Source organism: Dendrobates tinctorius, unplaced genomic scaffold (assembly GCF_039654945.1).
Source record: "Dendrobates tinctorius isolate UK_male_01 unplaced genomic scaffold, ASM3965494v1 ptg000022l, whole genome shotgun sequence".
In the NCBI taxonomy this organism is placed as follows: domain Eukaryota; kingdom Metazoa; phylum Chordata; class Amphibia; order Anura; family Dendrobatidae; genus Dendrobates; species Dendrobates tinctorius.
In genome coordinates this window covers 29,796,752-29,821,566 of record NW_027361690.1, presented here as the reverse complement: position 1 = coordinate 29,821,566, position 24,815 = coordinate 29,796,752, and the positions used below count along the sequence as shown (strand labels likewise).

At 40.9% G+C, this 24,815-nt stretch overlaps 1 protein-coding gene across 1 annotated transcript in view; it reads right to left on the bottom strand.

The window, feature by feature from the left end:
- The window catches only part of ADAMTSL3 (ADAMTS like 3), a 774,261-nt gene that overhangs the window by 23,058 nt on the left and 726,388 nt on the right, over nucleotides 1–24,815 (bottom strand). Inside the window, exons 24-28 of the mRNA XM_073568559.1 lie at nucleotides 15,808–15,990; nucleotides 14,135–14,251; nucleotides 9,685–9,897; nucleotides 3,784–3,967; nucleotides 3,489–3,693 (exon numbers count right to left, since the gene is read on the bottom strand). Of these exons, the coding sequence (XP_073424660.1) occupies nucleotides 3,489–3,693; nucleotides 3,784–3,967; nucleotides 9,685–9,897; nucleotides 14,135–14,251; nucleotides 15,808–15,990 (902 nt within the window). The remainder of the gene's footprint in view (nucleotides 1–3,488; nucleotides 3,694–3,783; nucleotides 3,968–9,684; nucleotides 9,898–14,134; nucleotides 14,252–15,807; nucleotides 15,991–24,815) is intronic.

Genomic DNA, 24,815 nt, shown 5'->3' with positions numbered 1-24,815 from the left:
GATAAAATGGATCCTAAAATTTGTTGGGCAATTTCTCCTGAATGCACCGATACCTCATATGTGGTCATAAACCACTGTTTGGGCACACGGCAGGGTCCCGAAGGGAAGGAGCACCATTTGACTTTTGAATGGAAAATTAGCTCCAATCGTTAGTGGACACCATGTCGTGTTTGGAGAGCCCCTGTGTACCTAAACATTGGAGCTCCCCCACAAATGACCCCATTTTGGAAACTAGACCACCCAAGGAACTTATCTAGATGTGTGGTGAGCACTTTGAACCCCCAAGTGCTTCACAGAAGTTTATGACGCAGAGCAGTGAAAATAAAAAAATAATTTTTTTCCCTCAAAAATGATTTTTTAGCCCGCTATTTTTTTATTTTCACAAGGCTAAAAGGAGAAATTGGACCACAAGAGTTGTTGTGTAATTTGTCCTGAGTACACCGATACCCCATATGACAGGGGAAACCACTGTTTGGGCGCATGGGAGAGCTCAGAAGGGAAGGAGCGCGATTTTGGAATGCAGACTGATGGGATGTTCTGCGGGCATCATGTTGCGTTTGCAGAGCCCCTGATGTGCCTAAACAGTAGAAACCCCCCAGAAGTGACCCCATTTTGGAAACTAGGCCCCCCAAGGAGCTTATCTAGATGTGTAGTGAGCACTTTGAACCCCCAAGTGCTTCACAGAAGTTTATAAATGCAGAGCCATGAAAATAAAAAATCATTTTTTTTCCTCAAAAATGATTTTTTAGCCCGCTATTTTTTATTTTCACAAGGGTAACAGGATAAATTGGACCCCTAACGTTGCTGTTCAGGTTTTCCTGAGTACGTTGGCACCCCATATGTGGGGGGAACCACTGTTTGGGTGCACGGCAGGGCTCAGAAGGGAAGGAGCGCCATTTGACTTTTTGAATGGAAAATTAGCTCCAATCATTAGCGGACACCATGTCATGTTTGGAGAGCCCCTGTGTGCCTACACTTTGGAGTTCCCCACAAATCACCCCATTTTGGAAACTAGTCCCCCTAAGGAAGTTATCTAGATGCATAGTGAGCACTTTGAACCCCCAGGTGCTTTACAGAAGTGTACAACGCAGAGCTGTGAAAATAAAAATATTTTTTTACTCAAAAAATGATTTTTTAGCCCGCTATTTTTTATTTTTACAATAGTAACAGGAGAAATTGGACCCCAAAATTTGTTGTCCAGTTTGTCCTGAGTATGCTGGTACCCAATATGTGGGGAGGGACCACTGTTTGGGCACACGTCGGGGCTCGGAAGGGAAGTAGTGACGTTTTGAAATACGGACTTGATGGAATGGTCTGTGGGCAACATGTTACGTTTGCAGAGCCTCTGATGTGCCTAAACAGTGGAAACCCCCCACAAGTGACCCCATTTTGGAAACTAGACCACCCAAGGAACTTATCTAGATGTGTGGTGAGCACTTTGAACCCCCAAGTGCTTCACAGAAGTTTATAACGCAGAACCGTGAAAATAAAAAATCTTTTTTTTCCTCAAAAAATTATATTTTAGCCCACAATTTTTTATTTTCACAATGGTAACAGGAGAAATTGGACCCCAAAAGTAGTTGCCCAGTTTTTCCTGAGTACGCTGGTACCCAATATGTGGGGAGGGACCACTGTTTGGGCACACGTCGGGGCTCGGAAGGGAAGTAGTGACGTTTTGAAATACCGACTTGATGGAATGGTCTGCGGGTGTCATGTTACGTTTCCAGAGCCTCTGATGTACCTAAACAGTGGAAACCCCCCACAAGTGACCCCATTTTGGAAACTAGACCCCCCAAGAAACTTATCTAGATGTGTGATGAGCACTTTGAACCCCCAAGTGCTTCACCGAAGTTTATAACTCAGAGCCGTGAAAATAAAAAAATCATTTTTTTTCACAAAAATCATTTTTTTAGCCCCCATTTTTTTATTTTCCCAAGGGTAACAGGAGAAATTAGACCCCCAAAGTTGTTGTACAATTTTTCCTGAGTACGCTGATACCCCATATGTGGGGATAAACCACTGTTTGGGCACACGTCGGGGCTCGGAATGGAGAGAGTGCTGTTTGACATTTTGAACGCAAAATTGGCTGGAATAAATCATGGCGCAATGTCGCGTTCGGAGACCCCGTGATGTGCCTAAACAGTGGAAACCTCTCAATTCTAACTCCAACTCTAACCCCAACACACCCCTAACCCTAACCCAACCCTAAAAATAACCCTAACCACAACCCTAACGCCAACACACCCCTAACCCTAATCCCAACTCTAACCCTAACTACAAGCCTAACCCTAATCCCAACCCACCCCTAACCCTAATTCCAGCCATAACCCTAATTCCAGCCCTAACCCTAATTCCAACCCTAACCCTAATTCCACCCCTAACCCTAATTTTAACCCTAACCCTAATTCCAACCCTAACCCTAATTCCAACCCTAACCCTAATTCTAGCCCTAACCCTATTTCTAACCCTAACCCTATCTATAACCCTAATTCCAACCCTAATTCCAACCCTAAATCTAGATCGAACCCTAAATGGAAAAAAAATATATTTTTTTATTTTATTATTTGCGCCTGGCTATGGGGGTGATAAAAGGGGGGTGTATTTACTTTTTTTTTCATTTTGATCACTGTGAGAGTGTATCACAGTGATCAAAATGAAAAATGAATGGGCAGCCGGCAAATTCATGGGCGCCGCGCATGCGCCTGCCATTTTCCAAGATGGTGGCGCCCATGATCCGGACGGCGGGACGCCGGGAGCCACGGCGGGACACCGGGAGCACCATCGGAGGTCCCGGGGGGGATCGGAAGGTGGGAGGGAGTGATAGGAAGGGGAGGGGGAGCAGATGATGACGGCGGCGACCGATCGCCGCCGTCCATCGGTGGCGGGGGCCGATCGGCCCCGTCAGTCGGTGTGGGGGGGGTCGGGTGTCGGTGTCCAGCCATGTCCGATACTATTGCAGCATCGGCCATGGCTGGATTGTAATATTTCACCAAATTTCATTGGTGAAATATTACAAATCGCTCTGATTGTCTGTTTCACTTTTAACAGCCAATCAGAGCGATCGTAGGCACGTGGGGGCTAATCCACGCCCCCTGGGATTAACCGTAGAGTGTCCTCTGTGTGTGGGTCAGGTGACCTTTCAGTGACCCCAGTCACCCGACCCGCAGGGGGGCTATTTATAGCATGACGCCTACGTAGGCGTCATAGGTCGTTTGGGCACGACTTTTCATGATGCCTACGTAGGCGTCATGGGTCGTGAAGGGGTTAATGTGGAAAAAAATGGATAGAACACACATGAGCAACACAGATGTGTGAATGAGGGCCTACAGAGGTTTGTAGATTTTTCTGGTGAGTAATACCTTCAACGCCAACGTAGAATCGTCTCATGGATCATCTTTGTTGTACTTTGACAGCATCAGAAACCAGGCTCAGGATGAGTCTGCTACCTCAGAATTTCTTATAGATTATTGAATTTCACTCATATTTACCTGCCCCCATGCCTGGGGAATCCAATCCACACAAGAATCAACAGAGCATGGCTTCAATGCGGCAGGTCGATCAGTAAATCCACAAGAATTTAAAGTCAGCACCTTTACACGACCGTCTGAGGTGATCTGCTGGCAGCCAACCAGTCTGTGCTGGAATCCAGTGCCACAGGAGGCAGAGCATTCAGACCAGGAACCTGTGGCCCATCTAGGAATGGATAATATATGTCACATACTGTAAAAGAGAACTCTACAGATTGACACGTCTTTCATTTTTCCGTTACCCGGTCTGCCTTACCTGGCAGGGCAGTCTTGTATGTTACATGGCTGGGAACTGTCCAGCAATGGTTCAAGATGATCACACAAAGAAATGTTCACCCTTTGTCCTTCCCTGGTAATGCAATGTTGTGTCTGTAGCTGAGATCCCATGTTCCCACAAGACGCTGAGCAAGGACTCCATTGACCATATTCCAGCCTGTACACTGTGGCAAACAAAAGCTTTTATTACACAATGAGTCGTGCCATAAAATGAAATGGAGAGTGACATTATGTCCTGTGATTTGTGAATAACATTGATCACATTACCACAATGTGTGATGGTGCACTCTATAACAATCTGTAACATTGGTGGTAGGAGCAGTCAGCAGATCACAGACTGTGGGTGGCATGGTGCAGAATGCAGGCTTCCTTACACAGCAGCCTGTGATCTGCTTACTGATGCTGTATGACAACTGGGTAGAATGAAAATAGTGATCAGCAGAGCCTAATCCTATTAGAAGTGAGCAGGATTGCACTTGCTTGTCAGACGCTCCATTCATGCTCTATGGGATTGCTGGAGTGGCGGAGTGGCGGTCGGGCAGTCACACTCCAGCTCTATTCTAAGTCAAATTCAGTGATTAGACCCCAGCTGGTCTGGTAGTTAGCACCTATTCCAATTGGAGATAACTTCTTACAACCGGAATATTCCTTTAAGTTTCTATGCCTTATTTAGATTTTTTTTACTGTTTTAACACATGTAAAATTTACCTGAAGTTAAGGCATAAAACAATAGCACTCGGTGAAGTTGATATGCCTGTCTTCAGGGAAGAAGGTATTGTACTGCTGTGCTGAGTGAGGTTTTTATGTTGTGTGTGTAGTTTATTGCATTGCTCTTTCTTTACGTTGGCGCCAATCTGGCGCATGTGTTTCTCAGTGTATAACACTAGTGATGCTCACGTATGGAGACATGTAAGTTTGGACACCCCTAGACAAAATTACTGTTACTGTGAACAAACAAAATGAAAATGAAATGATCTCCAAAAGGCCTAAAGTTAAAGGTGATACATTTCCTTTGTATTTTAGGCAAAAATATATATATTATCATTTTTTACATTACACAAAGGAAAGTAATTTGAGTACACAAATCACCAAGGGTGCCCAAACTTTAGCATCAGCCCATTTTTCTATATATTTGCCTAAAATACAAAAGGAATGTGTCATCTTTAACTTTAGGCCTATTACAGCTCATTTCATCTACAACATGCTTAATTGTTCACAATAACAGTAATTTTGACCAGGGGTGCCCAAACTTTTACTCTTTGCTGAGACTTTGAGCACATAGCATAGAGCATGCTGGCCCCAGGTACCATTTTGTCCAAGATCATGTGAAGACTTGATCAAACAAGTACGCTACATCACTTACATGACCCCATGCTGGATCTAGTATAAGACAGGGGCAGCATGGTGTGAGGCCTAATGTAGAGTGCATTCATCAGTGAAATTGTGACTGGCAGTTCTGAAGTTGTGACAGTCACGTGGATACTGAAACGAATGATTTCAGAGTTTCTGTTGTGATGTAGAATTGTAGTGCTAATGATGACTCATGTGGGATAAAGTGACTTCCTGTTTCTACATAGAGCTTAGAAGGACTCAGCTAGTCTGTTTTTAATCATGAGATGTCATAGACCTAATGGAAAAGAGAAGAATTAGCTGGGTAGATGGGTAAAGTGAGAAATTGTAAGTACTGTTGGTAGATCGTCTCACTCGGCTGCACATGAAGGTAGGCACAGGAACGCTGTCTCTTTAAATTTCTCACTGGTTTATTAAGGGTTTGGCATAAGTTAGTGCAGAATTAGCAAAAGTAAACAAGGCCTTTCTGGCCTAAGGGAAAATAAAACATAACATACAGCACTGTCCATGTTGTTGTGGGGATCCAGGAAAAAAAAATCATACAGTTGTTCAGCTTTCCTTATCAAGACAGAGCACTGGAGTTCTTCTCCCCAGGCCTACTGAACACTGAATGCCTCAGAAGACCAACTATTTATATCCGAAACCATACTGTGGGTTGAGCTAGGTGGACAGCCTCTCACCCGCACGTTAGCTGTCCACAAAAAAACCCAGCCCTTAAAATCACCGGTTACCACCTCTCAGCACTTACTGTGCTGGAGCAAAGCATCCAGGTTTCAAACCACTGAAATTAATAACCTCAGTGAAACATATCTCCCCTCCAGTACTTAACCAGTACTTCACAGTACACTGTGCCATGTAATATGATGATTGCAATATAGTGAAAGGATAAAATCTTTTATGGGAGTGTTTCTTTAAGGTCACTAAAATAATGTGCTCATATGCAGTATATTCTGCTTTCCTTGGGTAGCGATTGGTTGCAGTCTCGTGACCATACTTTTCTATATACGCCTAATAAATATATGTTCACCCAATTTCTGCACTCAGACATTTGCAAACCCAGGTAATCCTAATACATTTTGTGACAATCTTTGCTATGTGTGATTTGTGTAGCAGAAAATGTCACTTCTTTTACCTGAGGATGTCACTGCAAGGAACAGATATTTTCGCAATGCCTCTCTGAGATGAGTATTTAAGGTTTTTATGTGTTTGCATGGGTTCGATTCTATCTGTTGTTTTATGTGTAATACAATGAAAATGAAGACGGATACCATGAATCACAAATATGCAATAATTGCCAGGGTGCTGTGCCTAGCTATCTATACACTGCACTGTATGGCATATAGGCATGAAACATATCAAAAGGGTTAAAGAGGTGATAACATCAATTCATTGGTATCAGCAATCTATAGTAATCACACTTCACTGGAACCATGGTCCAAATAGAAAGTGCATTAAAGTGCAGAATGCTTGTAGACTTATTGTACTATTTTAGGCCACGTTCACACATTCAGTATTTGGTCAGTTTTTTGCCTCAGTATCTGTAATCCAAAACCAGGAATGGGTGATAAATACAGAAGTGGGGACGTGTTTCTATTATACGTTTCCTCTGATTTTTTCATTCCTGATTTTGGCTTACAAATACTGATGTAAAATACTGACCAAATACTGAACGTGTGAACATGGTCTTAAGCCAAGTATAACCTGTAAGAGGTGACTCTGTAACACAAGGCATAAAACAATAAAGACCTAAGAGTAGACTCAGTATAGGAGATATCAATACAGATTGCATAGAGATTATAAGATATTAAGCCTACCCATGGAGACCTCTCCTGGCGTGATACCGCCAAATCCCAACGTACGTTTTGGCCTTCTTCATTAATGGAGTTTGTCTTTGGACCATGTTAATACTTATGAATTTATGATAGGGTATGTCCTCTTTCACTGCCATGTCATCTTCTTTCATTGTGTGATACATGTTAAGCCATGTTCTAAATCTTTCTATGTTTATATTCCGCTATACTGCATTAGTTATAGGACTTGTATGTTGCTGTGCACTGTGTCAAGGCATGGGGCGACCCCACCATAGGTAGCATGCTGGCTAAGGCTGAACGCGATGTGTCCATCCTTTTTTCGACACTTGAATATGAAATAGTGCAGAGTTTTTATGACACTGTAAAAAGAGCCAGATTATTCTACAATAACCAGCAACAAATAATAGCTCCCAGCTGTATCCACAGCCTCATTACTGCAAGTCATGAAGCCATTCCTAATTCATTGTTTTCCAATATTTTCTTTTCAATGCATTTTTTTTTCTATTTCTGTACTAATTAGCCCAAGTCATTTCTGTATTCAAGAATTTGCAAGAATCATGTTGATAATGTTTTAGCATGAAGCATACACATGGCAAAATACTCTGGTAGTTTATTATTACTAATTGGAACAGGTCGTTACAGAAACCAGTTAAAACTCTGGCCATGATAAATGTACAACCAAACGTCAGCTGAGAGGTGTATGTAATTAGCACTTTGTTCTTTGAGGGAGGCATAGTGAATAGTTCTCATGGTGGATGACTTGAACTCTAAGGCCGGGGTCACACTGGCGAGGAATACGGCTGAGTGAGAGGCGCTAAAAGCACGCATTAGACACGGACCAATGATTCTTTATGGGATCCCTCGCACCAGCCGTATATTTCTCATCCGTATTCTACGGTCCGTGCCAATCGCAGCATGCTGCGATTGTCAGCATACTACGCCCGTAGTACCCCAATGCAAGTCTATGGGTGCGCAAAAAATACGGACTAGACACGGACCACACATGTGACTTGCGAGAAATACGCACCAGGTGTCTTTTAGCAAAGGCGGCAATTCATTGCCCTATACAGTAAACTCACACTGACAGGTTTAATAAAGAAACGAAAGAATAGATATAGACACATAGAATACATATATATATATATATATATATATATATATATATATATATATATATATATATATGCATTCTATGTGTCTATATCTATTCTTTGGTTTCTGTTTAGAAACCCTGTCATAGGGCTCCATTATATGTCCATTTTGCAAGCCTGCGAGAAAATCTCGCCATACGGATGGCATACGGATTACATACGGATGCTTACATGCGCAAAATACGCGACCACACCTTGATTATGGATGACATACGGAGCACTGTTTAGGGGCCATTCATCCGTATTACGCATGTAAAATACTGACCGTATTTTGCGTCGGTTAGTGTGACCCCGGCCTAAGGGTACTGTCACACTTAGCGATGCACCAGCGATCCCGACCAGCGATATGACGCGGTCAGGATCGCTGGTGCATCGCTAAGTGGTCGCTAGTGAGCTGCCACACAGGCAGATCTCACCAACGACATAGCAGCGGTCGGGGGTCGCTACTTACCTGTCAGACGCGGCGATCCTGACGTCCTCCCGCCCGCGTCCACGCGTCGCTCGTCGGTGCCACAGGAAGCCCAGCAGGAAGCTGACGACGAGAAATGGCCCAGGACGTTCTCACGCGATCAGCGATAACCAGCAGGGGAGCAGTCGGAGGTAAGTATCAGACACAGCGATATTGCTAGCAATATCGCTATAATGTCACAAAACCAGTGACGTTATAGCGATATTGCTAGCAATATTGCTTAGTGTGACAGGCCCTTTACTCCAGAGTGCACTGACTTAGATTAGATTTAAAGATTCATGGAATTAAAAATATTTTTCTCACCATGGAAGCAAAAGCAGACCTGAAGGGTTGAGTACAGAATTAAGCCTTCAATGATCCACCCTTTGGCAAGTGGTAAAATGTAGAGTTAAGCCAGATGTAATGCAACCGACTTCCAGTTCCACTGCAATTTAACTTTTAAATTTGAAAAAATACTCATAATCGCATTGCCAACCTGTGAGCCAGAATTGTAGTTAGGCTTTTCTTCACCAAGGGCAGACATTTAATTTTTTTTGTGTTAGCCCTATTACATAAAAACTATGGCTTATTCATGATCTACCTCCACCCAGTACATGTGATACATGCCACACCAGCCCCTTAGGTAAACTTCTGCCCTTACAATACATATATGGATCTTAAATTTGTAATCTGTGGTTATAGTTGCACATCACTGAAAATGAGTGGGTGTGGAGGCTAAAGCAGCAGTGGAGTGCTCCTAGGCTGGGACTGGCCCACAGGGTGACAGGTGGATCTCCTGGCGGGACGCTGTGCAGGAGGTTGTCCCACCTCACATATAGATGAGCAATCGTTGGCACACTATGTACAGACAGAGGCAGAATCTCATCACTCATTTAACCAACTACTACCCTGTTTATTATTATAGTGACCGAGGGTAAGGTAATATTTTCATGTAGCTGAACAGTTTGCCCCCACAGTCCATGTTAGTGGTGGGCCCTTGGTACCCCAGTCCTTCATTGAGTCCTCCTGACTATGGCTGATAAAAAGGCACGATGTGGTAGTAAATTATTATCAGAATAATAGACGTCTAGTGTAAATTTGCAATGTCTATAAAACTTCACCTTCTGAAGAGACTGTCACCCAGGCAGACACTGTCCTTGAATCATTTGACGTCCAGCAGCTGAATTCTCCAGTACTCTGCTCAGACAATGGGTTTATTTCTAGAACCCGTCCAGAAACCAGAACACGATATTTCAAGTCTTTAATTTCTTCTATTGGTTGTTTTCTTAGAAACCAATGAATTGTATTTTGGTGGCTTGTCTGCACTGGACAACCTGCAAGAGAACCAGCAGTATTATTTGACATTATGGGATTGTGTTACACAGTATCATTTTTATAACTGGTCCAGTTACAATGTATTTAACATCAGTTCTTCACATATTTTAATGTCAAGTTCATATTTAGCAGAAAGTTTTTCAATGGAAATAGTGCTAAAATACACCACAAATCCATAGCTAAATCTATAGGGTAGATTTTGCTGGAGATATGACATACACCCGGCTAAATTTGTGTAAAATATGCCAATTGTATTAAGTGACCCTCTCCTTAGTAAAGTTGGTGTATCTCTGCTGCACCAGAAAAAGGAAATGTACTGTACATTAGCTGCAGTATTATTTGTTATGTCTAACAACAAGTTGGAGAGAATTTGTGATGTCACAGAAGGTCCTGTCCCATCTTTAAACCCCATAAACTTTTCTTAGCACTTTTGAAAAGTGGTCAGAAAAGCACAAAAGTCAAACATTTAGGTGCAAATAGTTCAATCACCAAAATCTACACATTTGTGATACTACTTTTTTGCTATACAGCTGATAAGAAATTCCTCCCAGTGTTTCTGCAGTTCGGCTCTACTCCTTTTGTCACGCTAACAGCTAATCATACAAGATGGGGAATTGTTTGAAAACTAATGTACAGGCTTTGATAGTGGAACCATACAGTGCTGATATTTTTCTACTCAATGAAAGAAAACCAGTGGTGACCACTAACTCTTAATTGAGATAATTGAGAGAAGGTTAGCTTCTTAAAATGTTTATTAAATGCCTCTGTTTCTAAGGCCAGGGTCACACTTGCGAGTGCAATGCAAGAAACTCACGTGAGTCTCTCGCTTCAATGCTTGGCATTGCCTCTGGCACTCGGGACCGGAGTGTGTGGCTGCATGTATTTCTATGCAGCTGAACACTCCGGTCCGAGAGCCAGTGGCAGTGCCGGGTAATGTAAGGATTCCGGATGTTTCCAAGGAGCCTGTTTTGCCCTTGTCCAAAATGGAGTCTGGTACTTCGCCCTGTCTGGGAACTTCCTGTCTACCCTGTTATTTAAGTCCAGGTTGGAAGATCCTCCTTGCCTGAATATTTTGTTGCTGTTTGCTTCTGAGCTTCCTCCTGGCTTGTCTCTGGAGTTCCTGCTGCTGCTCGTTACTCAGTGCTCTGCCTCACCACTTCCAGTTGCCATCAGTCTTTTAAGCTTTTTCTGGATCCTGGCTGGGCTTACCTGCTGTCCTGACTTCTGAGACTGTGCTCTGTTGTGGGCTGCTTTGCGGTACTTGAGCGGGATTTCTCAGTCCAAAAGGTACATTTAAGGACCTACTCCCTGTTATGCTCCACTTATGTACAGTGGGGAATAAAAGTATTTAGTCAGTCAGCAATAGTGCAAGTTCCACCACTTAAAAAGATGAGAGGCGTCTGTAATTTACATCATAGGTAGAACTCAACTATGGGAGACAAACTGAGAAAAAAAAAAACAGAAAATCACATTGTCTGTTTTTTTTTCATTTTATTTGCATATTATGGTGGAAAATAAGTATTTGGTCAGAAACAAAATTTCATCTCAATACTTTGTGATATATCCTTTGTTGGCAATGACAGAGGTCAAACGTTTTCTGTAAGTCTTCACAAGGTTGCCACACACTGTTGTTGGTATGTTGGCCCATTCCTCCATGCAGATCTCCTCTAGAGCAGTGATGTTTTTGGCTTTTCGCTTGGCAACACGAACTTTCAACTCCCTCCAAAGGTTTTCTATAGGGTTGAGATCTGGAGACTGGCTAGGCCACTCCAGGACCTTGAAATGCTTCTTACGAAGCCACTCCTTCGTTGCCCTGGCGGTGTGCTTTGGATCATTGTCATGTTGAAAGACCCAGCCACGTTTCATCTTCAATGCCCTTGCTGATGGAAGGAGGTTTGCACTCAAAATCTCACGATACATGGCCCCATTCATTCTTTCATGTACCCGGATCAGTCGTCCTGGCCCCTTTGCAGAGAAACAGCCCCAAAGCATGATGTTTCCACCACCATGCTTTACAGTAGGTATGGTGTTTGATGGATGCAACTCAGTATTCTTTTTCCTCCAAACACGACAAGTTGTGTTTCTACCAAACAGTTCCAGTTTGGTTTCATCAGACCATAGGACATTCTCCCAAAACTCCTCTGGATCATCCAAATGCTCTCTAGCAAACTTCAGACGGGCCCGGACATGTACAGGCTTAAGCAGTGGGACACGTATGGCACTGCAGGATCTGAGTCCATGGTGGCGTAGTGTGTTACTTATGGTAGGCTTTGTTACATTGGTCCCAGCTCTCTGCAGTTCATTCACTAGGTCCCCCCGCGTGGTTCTGGGATTTTTGCTCACCGTTCTTGTGATCATTCTGACCCCACGGGGTGGGATTTTGCGTGGAGCACCAGATCGAGGGAGATTATCAGTGGTCTTGTATGTCTTCCATTTTCTAATTATTGCTCCCACAGTTGATTTCTTCACTCCAAGCTGGTTGGCTATTGCAGATTCAGTCTTCCCAGCCTGGTGCAGGGCTACAATTTTGTTTCTGGTGTCCTTTGACAGCTCTTTGGTCTTCACCATAGTGGAGTTTGGAGTCAGACTGTTTGAGGGTGTGCACAGGTGTCTTTTTATACTGATAACAAGTTTAAACAGGTGCCATTACTACAGGTAATGAGTGGAGGAAAGAGGAGGCTCTTAAAGAAGAAGTTACAGGTCTGTGAGAGCCAGAAATCTTGATTGCTTGTTTCTGACCAAATACTTATTTTCCACCATAATATGCAAATAAAATGAAAAAAAAACAGACAATGTGATTTTCTGGGTATTTTTTTCTAAGTTTGTCTCCCATAGTTGAGGTCTACCTATGATGTAAATTACAGACGCCTCTCATCTTTTTAAGTGGTGGAACTTGCACTATTGCTGACTGACTAAATACTTTTTTTCCCCACTGTATTTCTGGACTTCCATGAAAGGTGTCATCTCCACTATCTGCATAGTTCTGGACTTCCACGTATAATTGCCCATCGCATTTTTGTTTGCATACTACTGCTAGACTTCCACGCATAAGTGCCCGTTGCTCTCTTGCTGCATACTACTGCTGGACTTCCACATATAAGTGCAGGTCGCACGCTTGCTTGCAGACTACTGCTGGACTTCCATGTATACGTGCCTGTCGCACTCTTGCTGCATATTACTGCTGGACTTGTTTGTATGAGCAGTTGCGCCCCGCTACTAAGTTTGCTGACATTTCTGTTTTGTGCTGTCACTTCGTTTTCACAAATGCATGAAAGTCTCTGCTAGTTCATGTTCTACTTCTTGCTTTGTTAAATACACTTGTCTCAGCTTTGGTCTCTCGTTTTATCCCACACAATCAGATTCCATGGTACCCACATAATTGTTTGTTACAGGTATTGAGGCGAGTTCCTCGCATTGCAGTTGCAAGTGTGACCCTGGCTTAGCTTAATGTTGTTGTCTAACAAGATAACGCAAATGCATGATCTCCATGAAAATAAACTTATCAGCAACACTTACCAATTGCTTCAGCATTGCCTCTCCACTGCTCTCTTCTGAAGTCAGATTTACATTTTGTGACCCCTGCAGCCAATCACTGGAGATAGTGGTCTCAACCTCTCTACTGTGGCATCACCACAAAGTCTAGTGTTGCTATGGTCATTTTCTGCAGCCATGTCACTAAGGACTGGCGGGTGAGAATCGGTGTTTGTGCGGTAAATTGGTCAGTAATGCAGCTATTCTTATTTTCATCCCAATCATGCATTTAGGCCAGCTGACTATGCACCCAGACAACCCATCCGAAACCCCAGCCAACTGTCACAAACTAAAACTAATTGTATGCAAAGTGTTTTATTTTGTAACATGGTATTTTTGACCAAGAAATATAAACAAAAAAATTAATAAAATTGTCAAGGAAAATATTTTTCTGAAAAAAATTGTGTATATGCGACACTAGTTGAAATTTCTGTTGCTAAAAATACATCTGCATATATTTAGACATACAGAGCAAATTATCAATTGTGGAAATTTCTGCAAGTGTTCTGTAACGTGTGAATAGAATACTGACGTCAACTACAATTACAACCTAATTTTTAGACTTTCTATGAAATTTGTGTAGAATTTTACTGGTTAGAAACATGAAAACGCACCCACTTTAGTATTTAAAATGTGTTTAAAACTTGACTTACTGTATATATAGTAGTTCACATAACAATTTATATCATATAATAAAAGATTTACCAATACGTAAGAGGTCACCGAGCCTAACCACAGTGCTTGTTCCAACTGTTGATGCCATTAGAACACGTCTTTTGGCTTTTCGAGTCTGTTCCAGTGTAGCGACAGACATTTTCTGACCTATAATATTAATATAAATGTTTAGCAAATCATAATTCCATTTGTTCTCTGAATCATATGTACAAATTTTCACATTCACTATCTATGTATTTTTTATGTGATTACATGCTGAACTACAGATAAAAATCTTGGACCGCTAATAAAAACATCCTGCGCTCTATACAGGTGCAGTTGAAGGAACCGCTTTTATCCACCATGCGATCAGAATACCTTTGCTCCTGTAAGACTTTGTTTTGATCAAGTAATATCAGCAACGAACACAAGATTATCCTAAAAAATGCTTTCAAATGTTGCTTTTCTGCAGAAAATCCAGTGTAAACAGTATGTGCACGTGGCAGAATTTTTCCATGACCCACAGTCCTAGCACCTGGATTGACTCCGCTCCTTTCCATGGCATTTTTTCAGCTGTTTCCAGTGTTGGCGCTCCCTCTACTGGATGGACCACTATTCTGTGTGCTGGAGCACTCTCTACTGGTCAGCACCAGTACTGCATTCAATTTAGAAGACCTTCCTAGACTAAATAAAATCGCATATAAAAGCCATTTATCAATGATTGTCTATCCTTATACCGTGGCTTGTGACTCCCTTTCTGGCTTTTTTTTTAGCTATTTTCTTGAATCTCAATAGCATAGCTTCTTCATTTACCTGGATTGACTCACTTCCAACAGCTCCAAAAAGCTAATTTCAAGGGTTAATTAGAGAGTTGAAACCTCCAGGTTTCTGATAGCTAAGTCCATACCGCCATGTAGTGGTCTCTAGTGAAAAACAGGTGGCTTGTTGGACTCCGCACCTCAATACTGCCATCGAATGACCATTTGTTTGCCAAGTGCTACATCTATATTTTACTCTGGACCAAATAGCACCGCTACAGCAGTCAAAAGACATGACTTCATTATTGGGAACCCTGAATCTTATCAAGAGCATAGCATTGTAGTGGTTGATATCCCTGAAGAATTGAGATTGATAAATAGACTTCATACGACAGCTGGAATATACGGAATGTAAAGCACAATCAATCAACAAAGTGTATCGCAAGGGCTTGTCTAACAATGATTTGTAGAATTACCCAATGTTACAAACCAACACATACAAAATGCCAACACACAGACCTTTCTGTTAAAAATGCTAATATAGAGATTAACCAAACCTAGGAAAAAGACCATTGTCAAAAGAGTGCATTTGTTAAATTTTGCTTAGGGTGTGCAGATCTCAAAAGAAAAAGTTGACCTTAAACATTAAAGGCGATGGTTAGCATTTCCATTTCATTACCTTGCACAAGTAAAGAGCAGTATAATACCAGTACAATACCAGGATAATGAGCTGGAAGCGACTCCAGACAGACGTCATTCTCAAACCACATGCTGGCCTAAAGGTTACAATTTCCAAAAGAGTCCAAAGCTGCCTTTTTTCATTAAAATTAGGGTTTTCGAAAATAAAGGCACAACATTTTGCTACAGCTATTATTTCTCAGGAATGCCATAAAAACTGATAGGATTATAAAACTTCACCGCACTCTAGCTCATGACAAAAGAATGCAGTTAGAGATTGATACGAACCAGATAAGTGCAGAGCAGACATTGCTACCGTTTTTCCAAGAACATTTGTTGCAATGCACATGTATGTTCCTTCACTTTCCTCTGTGATGTTTATCAGCAGGAGAGAACCGTTTGAAAGCACAAATGAGTTATTTGGCATTGGGAAGTCCTTCTTCAGCCAATCTAGTTTTGGAAACGGTGAACCTAATTAGAAGAAGACCGGAAATTGATTAGATATGGTCACCCTTGATTATCCTCTGCTTCATCTATAACCAAGAAATAGAGATAAAATGTACTTTGAAAGGAAGAAGAATCCTTCAATGTCCTTAAAACTACTGCTTCCACAAATTTAGAGCACACCAATGGTAACCGAACTATGCGCTTAAGACCCTCTAGCATCATACTTGCCCTTTTAGAGTTAATTAGTCCCTGCGGCCATGTCCGCTACACACCTTTTCCATGCATGCTCCAACTCCTCTGAGCATCAAGGATGTTTTTTTTCCTTTTTCAGAGCGCCAGGGAGAATATGCAAGTATGCCTAACACTGTATTTGCAAAAGATGTCTCCATTAGTGATGAGCGAGTATGCTCGTTACTCGAGTTTTCCTTGCATGCTCGGGTGTTCTCCGAATATTTTGGGCGTGCTCAGAGATTTAATTTGTGTGGCCGCAGCTGCATGATTGGCGGCTGCCAGACAGCCTGAATATATGTGGGGAAACCCCTAACAAACAGGCAAACTCCACATGTATTCAGGCTGTCTAGCAGCCACAAATCATGCAGCTATGGCGACAGAAACTAAATCTCCGAGCACGTCCAAAATACTCGGAGAACACCAGAGCATGCTTGGGAAACTCGAGTAATGAGCATACGCGCTCATCACTAGCCTCTATCATTAGCAAACATATGCCAGAGGTGACATTTAGGGTCTATGGACACAATCAGTGTGTACTGAAATGAAATGTTCTGATAGGCTTATAATTAGATCATTAAAAAAGAGAGCCCTGTTCATAGATTTTGAGAAGATTTGGCCACTACTTTACCCTCTACCTAGTGAAGATCTTCTGCATGATCAATATGATCTTGGTCCTCAAGACATCGAGACACCATACTTCCTTGACAATCTGCTTCCACAATACTCCTGACACCTCAACACTCTCTTAGTCTTCAACATCCTTCATTTCTTCAGCATCCTACCTCTACAATAGTTCTATCTCCCTAATACACTCTTTTTAATCAAGATCATACTCTACTCTTTCTTGATAATCTACTTCCCCAATAATCCTGACTCCTTAAAGGGAACTTGTCACAATGAAAATTCAGTCCAACCTGTAGACACCGTATTATAGAGCATGTGTAATTTTGTGAGAAAATATTCAGTATAACAGTGTTAATCAGTTTAACCCCTTCACGACATGCGATGTACTAGTACTGTGCATGTCGTGTCCCCCTATTTGATGTGGGCTCTGGCAGTGAGCCCACATCTTTCTCAGGACATATCAACTGTTTTGAACAGCTGATATGCCCGGAACAGCCGCGAGTGGAATCGCGATCCCCCCGCTGCTATTAGCCCGTTAAATGCCGCTGTCAAACTCTGACAGTGGCATTTAAAGCTTGTTTCCGGCCATAGGGCAGGAAATCCACCTACTGCTGACCCCCGTCACATGATCGCAGGTCACCGGTGAGTTGGCATGACAACCGCAGGTCTATTGTACTCCTACATTACACCCTGCTTCCACAATTCTTCTCACTCTTCTATATGCTTTTACTTAGGATTCTACACTACCATGACATCTTGCTTCCACAATTATTCTGAGTCCTCGTTATGTTCTTCCTACTGAAGAGCCTACTCTTTATCAACCCCTGAGTTCACAAATGTTGTGACTACTTGGTACTTTTCCTTCTCAACATCCTAATCTTCCTTAATACCCCCATCCACAATTCTATTGACTCCTCTATACGCTCTTCCTCCCGAAGATTCTACTCTTCCATGATAGCCTGCTTCCACAGTTCTTCTGACTTCTCTAAATGCTCTTCAGACTCAAGATCGTATTATTCCTTGACACTCTCAATACATTCAACTCCCTTTTTTGCCATACGACCTTACATAACACTGAAACTCTGCTTCTACAATAATCCAGCCTCCTCTGAACACTTTTTTAACTCAATCTCTTCTATTTAAACTCCTATTATCTTGGAAAACTACAGGTAAAAACCTGATATTTTTTATACTTGACAGCTGTGCTTAGACTACTCAACTGAAGTTTCCATTGACTTATATTTATAAATATGAATATAACAAAAAGCCATATAGTTGTCCATTCGGAAATTCAACATGGACTTTTTAACTCAAGGTGGTGACATCAACAGGTTATATAAAGTCACAGCTCATAGTTATAAGAAGGACGGGGCAACCTTCAATTAGACAGTATTTTATATCTTGGCCTTTAAGCTTTGATATGAGCTGGCAGATTGTGAAATATTTTTTGACATAGAAAACAAAAGATCCTTTCTACGAATGCTATAAACCTTATCCAAGAGCAACTTGGATTGGAAGCTTTGTTGATATTTATACCACATGTGTTGACTGAAAAGCATTTGGCTGTAAAAATGAAACACAAATCGACCTCAAATGTTGTAAATGTATCCCAGCTTCTGCAACATGGATCCAATAGGCGAAGACTTACAATAAGAATGGACTAATGTTACTACCAGGCTTAAAAATAAGCCATACTGACCGGGGGAACAGGACCCTTCTGCCTGTGGGAATAATGGGTGGGTATCTGAGTTCTTGTATTTGTACATTGGAACCCATATTTGCAATTGCTAAGAACTGGATGAAATTACATAAAAAGGTTACTTTTGGCATGGTTGGAGTAAAAAGCCCCAGATTTAAAGGGATCCTAATGTTCATTGTTTAGGAGCCCACCCTTCTGCTGCCTCCCAGGGTCTTGATTGCCAAGGGTGGTGCAATGACAGTTTGGTCATGTTATTGACCCACACTGTGTGCTTTCACATATTGGTAGCAAAGGAAGTTTTGCCTCTGAAGAATGGGAGGCGAACAGGGGCACTGAAGCTGTCCGGATCCAGCAATCCAGCCTCAGAGAATTACCTGATAAGAAAAAAATTTGACATTTCAAAAAATACATGTAGCACAAAAACTGATTTAAACACTGTAATTTTCTGATGATAACTGCTTTAAGGACATTATATGAGTACAGCATATTACTCTCCAACAGCATAAAAAGCATCATCTTGCAAGTATTCTCTTGCAAATCCCAAACTGACCAATTTTTAGAGGATCACAATCTGCTAGCAATACCATGACTTGCATAATAATACAAATTTGCTACAAATGTAACACTATATATCTGTTCAGATAAAAGTGTTCTTCAGCTTTGTGGCCTGGATCAGGTCCTATTGTTTGAGTTTCAGAAAAGAGGAAGAACATTACTTGCACATTGGCTTGCGGCCTCACTTGTTAGAGCAAATCTGGCCATGAAATTGCATATAATTAGGAGGTAAAACAGGGCTAAATGGGGTAAAAGTGTGTTACATGAAGAGCAATATGACTGGTAATGATAAATAGCCAGATTGGCACATGGCTGAGTGTTGGCAGTGATACAGTAAGAATATTTAAGATGAAACCTTCAAATTAAAAATGGTAGAAACTGTAATGAATATTATATTTATACCATGTATCTCAAAGTATTTCCATCAGCTCCAACAACCAATTACTCTGTAGTTTCACATTTCCAATAACTAATAGCTTTTATGTCATCTTTTTACTATTGTGTTGAAGATCTCATGCAATTGCAGAACTCTATGGATCTCATTATCAATGAATAACACGAATCTAGAGGTTAAGAAGAATTGAATCAGATTAAAGGAAAGGACAGACTTAAATATTTGCTGAAACTGGATCCTATAGTGTCATAGGGCAAAGTATCCAAGTCAAAAACACAATTAAAAGCAAGTTTCATGAATGTACCTCCAAGGCGATATGTGTACACTATGATGCGCATTAGTAGCACAGCGTGAAGTGTTGTGAGCACTGCTAGAGATCCTGATGTACATCCTGGGCCCTGGGGTACACATATCAAAGGCTGTGTACCTAAGAAACAAAAGATATACAAGCCACTTTGCTTGTTACTACTTGTGGCATGAGTAGAATATCTCAAGTAACTTCTTACAATAAATATATTCATATGTGAGGTATGAACTGTTGAACAAAATTAATTTTTTGCCAATGAAAAAAAAAGTTTTGGAACGTGACTTACATACCCCTAAAAAACACAGTAATGCCCTTTTACAAAGCATTGTAAGAATCTACAGATGTTTGATGAACAAGGTACAAATCACCTAGAATTACTGCAGCCTTTGGGTACAATTCTGCAGTAATTCTATGGCACTCCTTTGCTGGCATCGGGAGCAACAGGCGTGTGACTCCAAGTACGTGATTTGCACGTCTAGTCGGAATGTGGATGAAAGTATTCAAATCACATACTTGAGGTCACATCACCACCGCCTGCTGTCACTGAATCCTCACAGCATGCATTGTTGTACCCTAAGGCCAGACAACCACTTTAAACTCATGAGTGCGTTGCATCCCTGTTCCATCAGGGTTTGGTCAGTTTTTACCATCAATGTTTCGTTAGTAATTTTCGATGAAGAAAAAATAATGTACAAATCATCTCTTCTCTATTACAATATTATTCCCTGACAGCACATGGACTGCACACTGATGGTATCTGAATGCTCTCCTTTATTTTCAAAGACCCATAAACTTGTACGGGATAATGTACGGTAGATCCATGACTTAGATCAAAAATGGTCTTGTCTGTGTGAACAGCCCCAAAATGTGTTGCATCCATGAAAAACACAGAACACATTTGTGACTCACGGACATCTGAATAAGGCCTTTATTTGAGAAATACTGGCTCAGATAGTACTGCTGGATAGTCTTTAGCAATGTCATTCAGCCAATTGATTGGTATAACCTAAAGGATGAAGTTCATCAGAGCCAGTCTCATTAGTTTCTTTACTTTCCTTCCTCACATGTCTAATTTTTGCCCCCTCCTTTTTAACCTTCCCTCTCCCCTGTTCCCTTTGTCCCTTCTTCGGTTCCTCTCTCTGGTTGCTTACCCTATTGTTTATTCTTTTTGCAGTTTGACAGCTTCCTAGATTGTGTTACATATATTTTGGTTTGCATCTAATGTAGATTTATTTGTGTTTGATCTTGAGCAGCTGGCATGTTTGTACTGCTCTTATGTAACCTTGTTTGCTCTTGGATGTTTTTTTCACCACATGTTCTTTGTGTTTCTGTTGTTTTTGTTCTGCCAAATGTCTGGTGTTTTTCTTTCTTTTCCTGATGTTTTTGTTCCTCTGTTTAAAAAATTAAAAAAAAATATTCTAGCAAACAACAGATTGCGATACAAACTGACAGTGAAGCTACATATTTTAAGTTTTGCATTTATAATTTTTTAAAGCTTATCGGTTTAAAATGATAAATTCAGCTTTGTGCACCTTCCACAAAGTCCATCACTGCATCTCTGAAGACCCCCGATGAAGCTGTTACTACACCTATGGCATTATTACCTTGCTCTTTGATGCTAATTTTTTAATTCTTTCCTGAAGGTTGTGGACATCACATTATGGGTTTTGTATAGTTTCCTGACATATTTTTTTATTTGACATTTGATAGTTTATCTGATTTTCCCATGAATATTCACTGCAGGTTTAGGCTTACCAATATTACAATTACTATGTTATATTGATCTTGGCTATTGTGATATTCTACCCTGTATATTATACTTGATTGTATTGGATATTGGTATTACATCTTATACTTCACCCACAGCCACTATTTTATTATTTTCCTGTTCTACCTCAGACATTTAATCTTATATTATATGGACTTGTCTTTTGCATAATTTGATTATCTGAAACTAGATTACAAGTGTATATCATAATTCTTGCATCTGAGCATACTTACCGTATATTTATTTTATACCATGGTGGATAGATTTTTTTCTCTAGTTTTTAACAGTTGTCCAGTAGTTTGTTCATGCTATATTAACAATATTAACATCTCCATATAGATGTGGACACGGCTATGAGTGTTGTTTTTTTTTTGTTCCTCTTCCATTACTGCCTCTCTGTCGTTGCTCCTGGTGTTTGTTGACAGGCTGCAGTGGTGGCGAAATGACCACTTGACCAATGACTGGGCACATTGTGTCTTGCCATCAACATCAGCTTAGTCACTGAGCCCAGGGATTAGCTGTAGCTGATGCTAATAAAATCAGCATTACTCATCTTCCCCAGGTCCAGTGCTACCTCTCTGCTGTGACCATTAAAGACAATTACTGAGCTTCGCGTCTTGTGCCATCTATATTGGTAAATCCACAGAGACCAGTTATTGGCTACTAGTCATGGTGTCATTGCGGCAGCTTGTCGACAAACACCAGGAGGTACAGCAGAGAGGCAGTGCTGGACCTGGGGAAGATAAGTAATGCTGAGTTTATTTGATGATATGCTTTAAAAAATATAAATGTAAAAACTCCTTTAATATATCATGTAAAGTAAACTACTTCAAAACATACTCCAAGATAAGCATGTACTGTATTACAACTAATGTCAATGACTTAACGTGAAATGGCTCTTGTACTACTAAAATCTAATAAATATTTGGACCTTTTCTGGGTGACAGAATGATTAACAAGCCTCTCACTTTAAAACCACAATGCGAAAAGATAGGACAATGCTTATTTCTCCAATTTTGCTCTTGAACATGATTATATCTTAAGTAATTTGGATACTTAGAACATGTCAGTTTATTTAAAATAGTTATCAGTTCGGCGTTCTTGATTGACTCTGATGGGGAGGTGAACACATTGTTGTAAATGTTTATCAATCCTAAGCCATTTTGGGCAAGATGGCATTTTACCAAAAATAACACATAGAATATACCTAAGATGCTGATAGGAAGCTTAGTCTTTAAGATTTCACTCAAAGATGATAAATATAGCAAGAAAATATTACAAAAACATGTGTGGCGTATTTCAGAGATGTTTGGGAGTTCCCCTTCAAACAGGCAAAATGTAATTCATGAAGTCAAAAGACGATAATGATTCCTAAATGCTCCCTATGTAAACTTCATGTATTTTCAATGAATTCTTTCATAAACAGAGGTGTTTTAAGCTAATTTGACAAAGTGTCTTTTATGTAGCGGCATCAAAAAAACCTAGTTTAATAGAACAGACAATTTGATATCCTTGGTGAAAAAAATAAGAATGTTTGTGCCCAACACACTGAGTAAATTATTAAAGAGCGGTTTATCCTTACAAAAATATTATTCCCTAATGTTCCTGTAATATTGCCAAGGTCACTGAGAGTTTAGCCTTAGAAATTCAAGCTAGGTACATTTTTCACACTAAATCTGGGTTACCAAAGTTATTTATAAAAAAGCAACACGTGTTAGTGGATTGCTGTGGGTTCAATATGTGTGAGGCTTTCTGCTCGATGTCACTGGTATGGATAGTGTAAATCATCGTGTAAATGTATTGATCGTTATATGTCTTTATGATGATGAGTAAGAACTCAAAAACCTCAATGTCCATAGATTGCTGTCTTTGGTTTGGAACATATTCCTAGTCATACTCAGAGCTCCTTAATGGGTTGAATATTGACTCATAGGGCAGCTACCGTACTTGCACATGGCACTAAAGAGGGAGGTCCTGATTCATTAAGACTGACGACGTTCATGCCAGTTTTAATGAGAAGACGTATTGGAATCAGATGCCCTTGATACATTAAGAGGCACAAGACTCTTAATAAATCCAGTGTGTCTGAAAAGTGACGTGCCCCTTAGTGCACCACACTGCAAATCATACTCCAGTTGGGGATAATTTCTGGCATAAGGAATAGTTCGGCTCGGCATGAAGTAGACAAGCTGTGGCATCATGCTTCTGACTTGCCTTGGTTCCGCCTATTTTGGCTGAGTTGGCCAAAACTAAAAACAAGATTGCAAAATTTTAGTGTGTTGCTCAAACGTTTGCAACTTTTCAAAGCAATGTACACCAATTCTGGCTTAATTGCTTTGATAAATTGTGGCAATAGTTTTCTTTCTATTGAAGGAAAGTTAATTTGCATACTTTTTCCCAGTGGATTTTGTATTTAAACTTACCAAATCTGTGCAAGAAGATCCAGTATTTTTATATAGGCAACTTCTAAAACCCCTTTTTTGTTAAACAGTAACCCACAACCCAGACAGCTCTTTGTTTCTGAACCATCTTCTAAGCTAATTTATGACCAAATCAAAGTGAAGGATGGAGTAGAAAATTGCAAAAATGTTATTTAATATGTGCAGACATGAGGGTCACCAGGTGCTATAGTCTGCTGGCTCGAGACCGCATGGATCAGGGATCATTCCACTGAACACCCGGTTTCCTTTTACCACAGGCATAATACTACTCAGACAACGCAAGGTGAGGTTAAAACAGTGTGGCAATACTTTATTTATTGAACCACAAAACAGGCAAATAACACATAGAACAGTCACAGCAAAATATCCAAGATGGTGCAAATTACACAGCCTCACCCTTCTGCTGACTCGCCAGGATTAGAGCTGCTTCCAGGGCCGACTATCTCCACCAGTGGCACCCCGCTTTTGGTGAGCGTACACAGACAGGAGGTAACGACAAGCGTAGGAAGCTGGCCAAGAGCTGTGAGATATGTGACCAGGTGACCTGATTTTACGAACCTGGATTCTTCAAGACGTCTCCGAGAGTTCAGCAATGGTCAATGGAGCAGATTTGTGTTCTTCCAGCTTGGGCCATGGTCCCCTAAGCTGACATCCTGTAGAGTCAAATCTGTGTTCTTCATGATGGAGCCATGATCTAGCAGCTATTCTGTAGAGTGTTCCTGGCTGTGACTTTGTACAGAGTCTCTGGTTCTCTGGATCTCTTGGATGTCTGGATGTATATTGTTACAGGCATATCCCTTTTTATAGTTTACAACTGTTCTTCAAGCCAT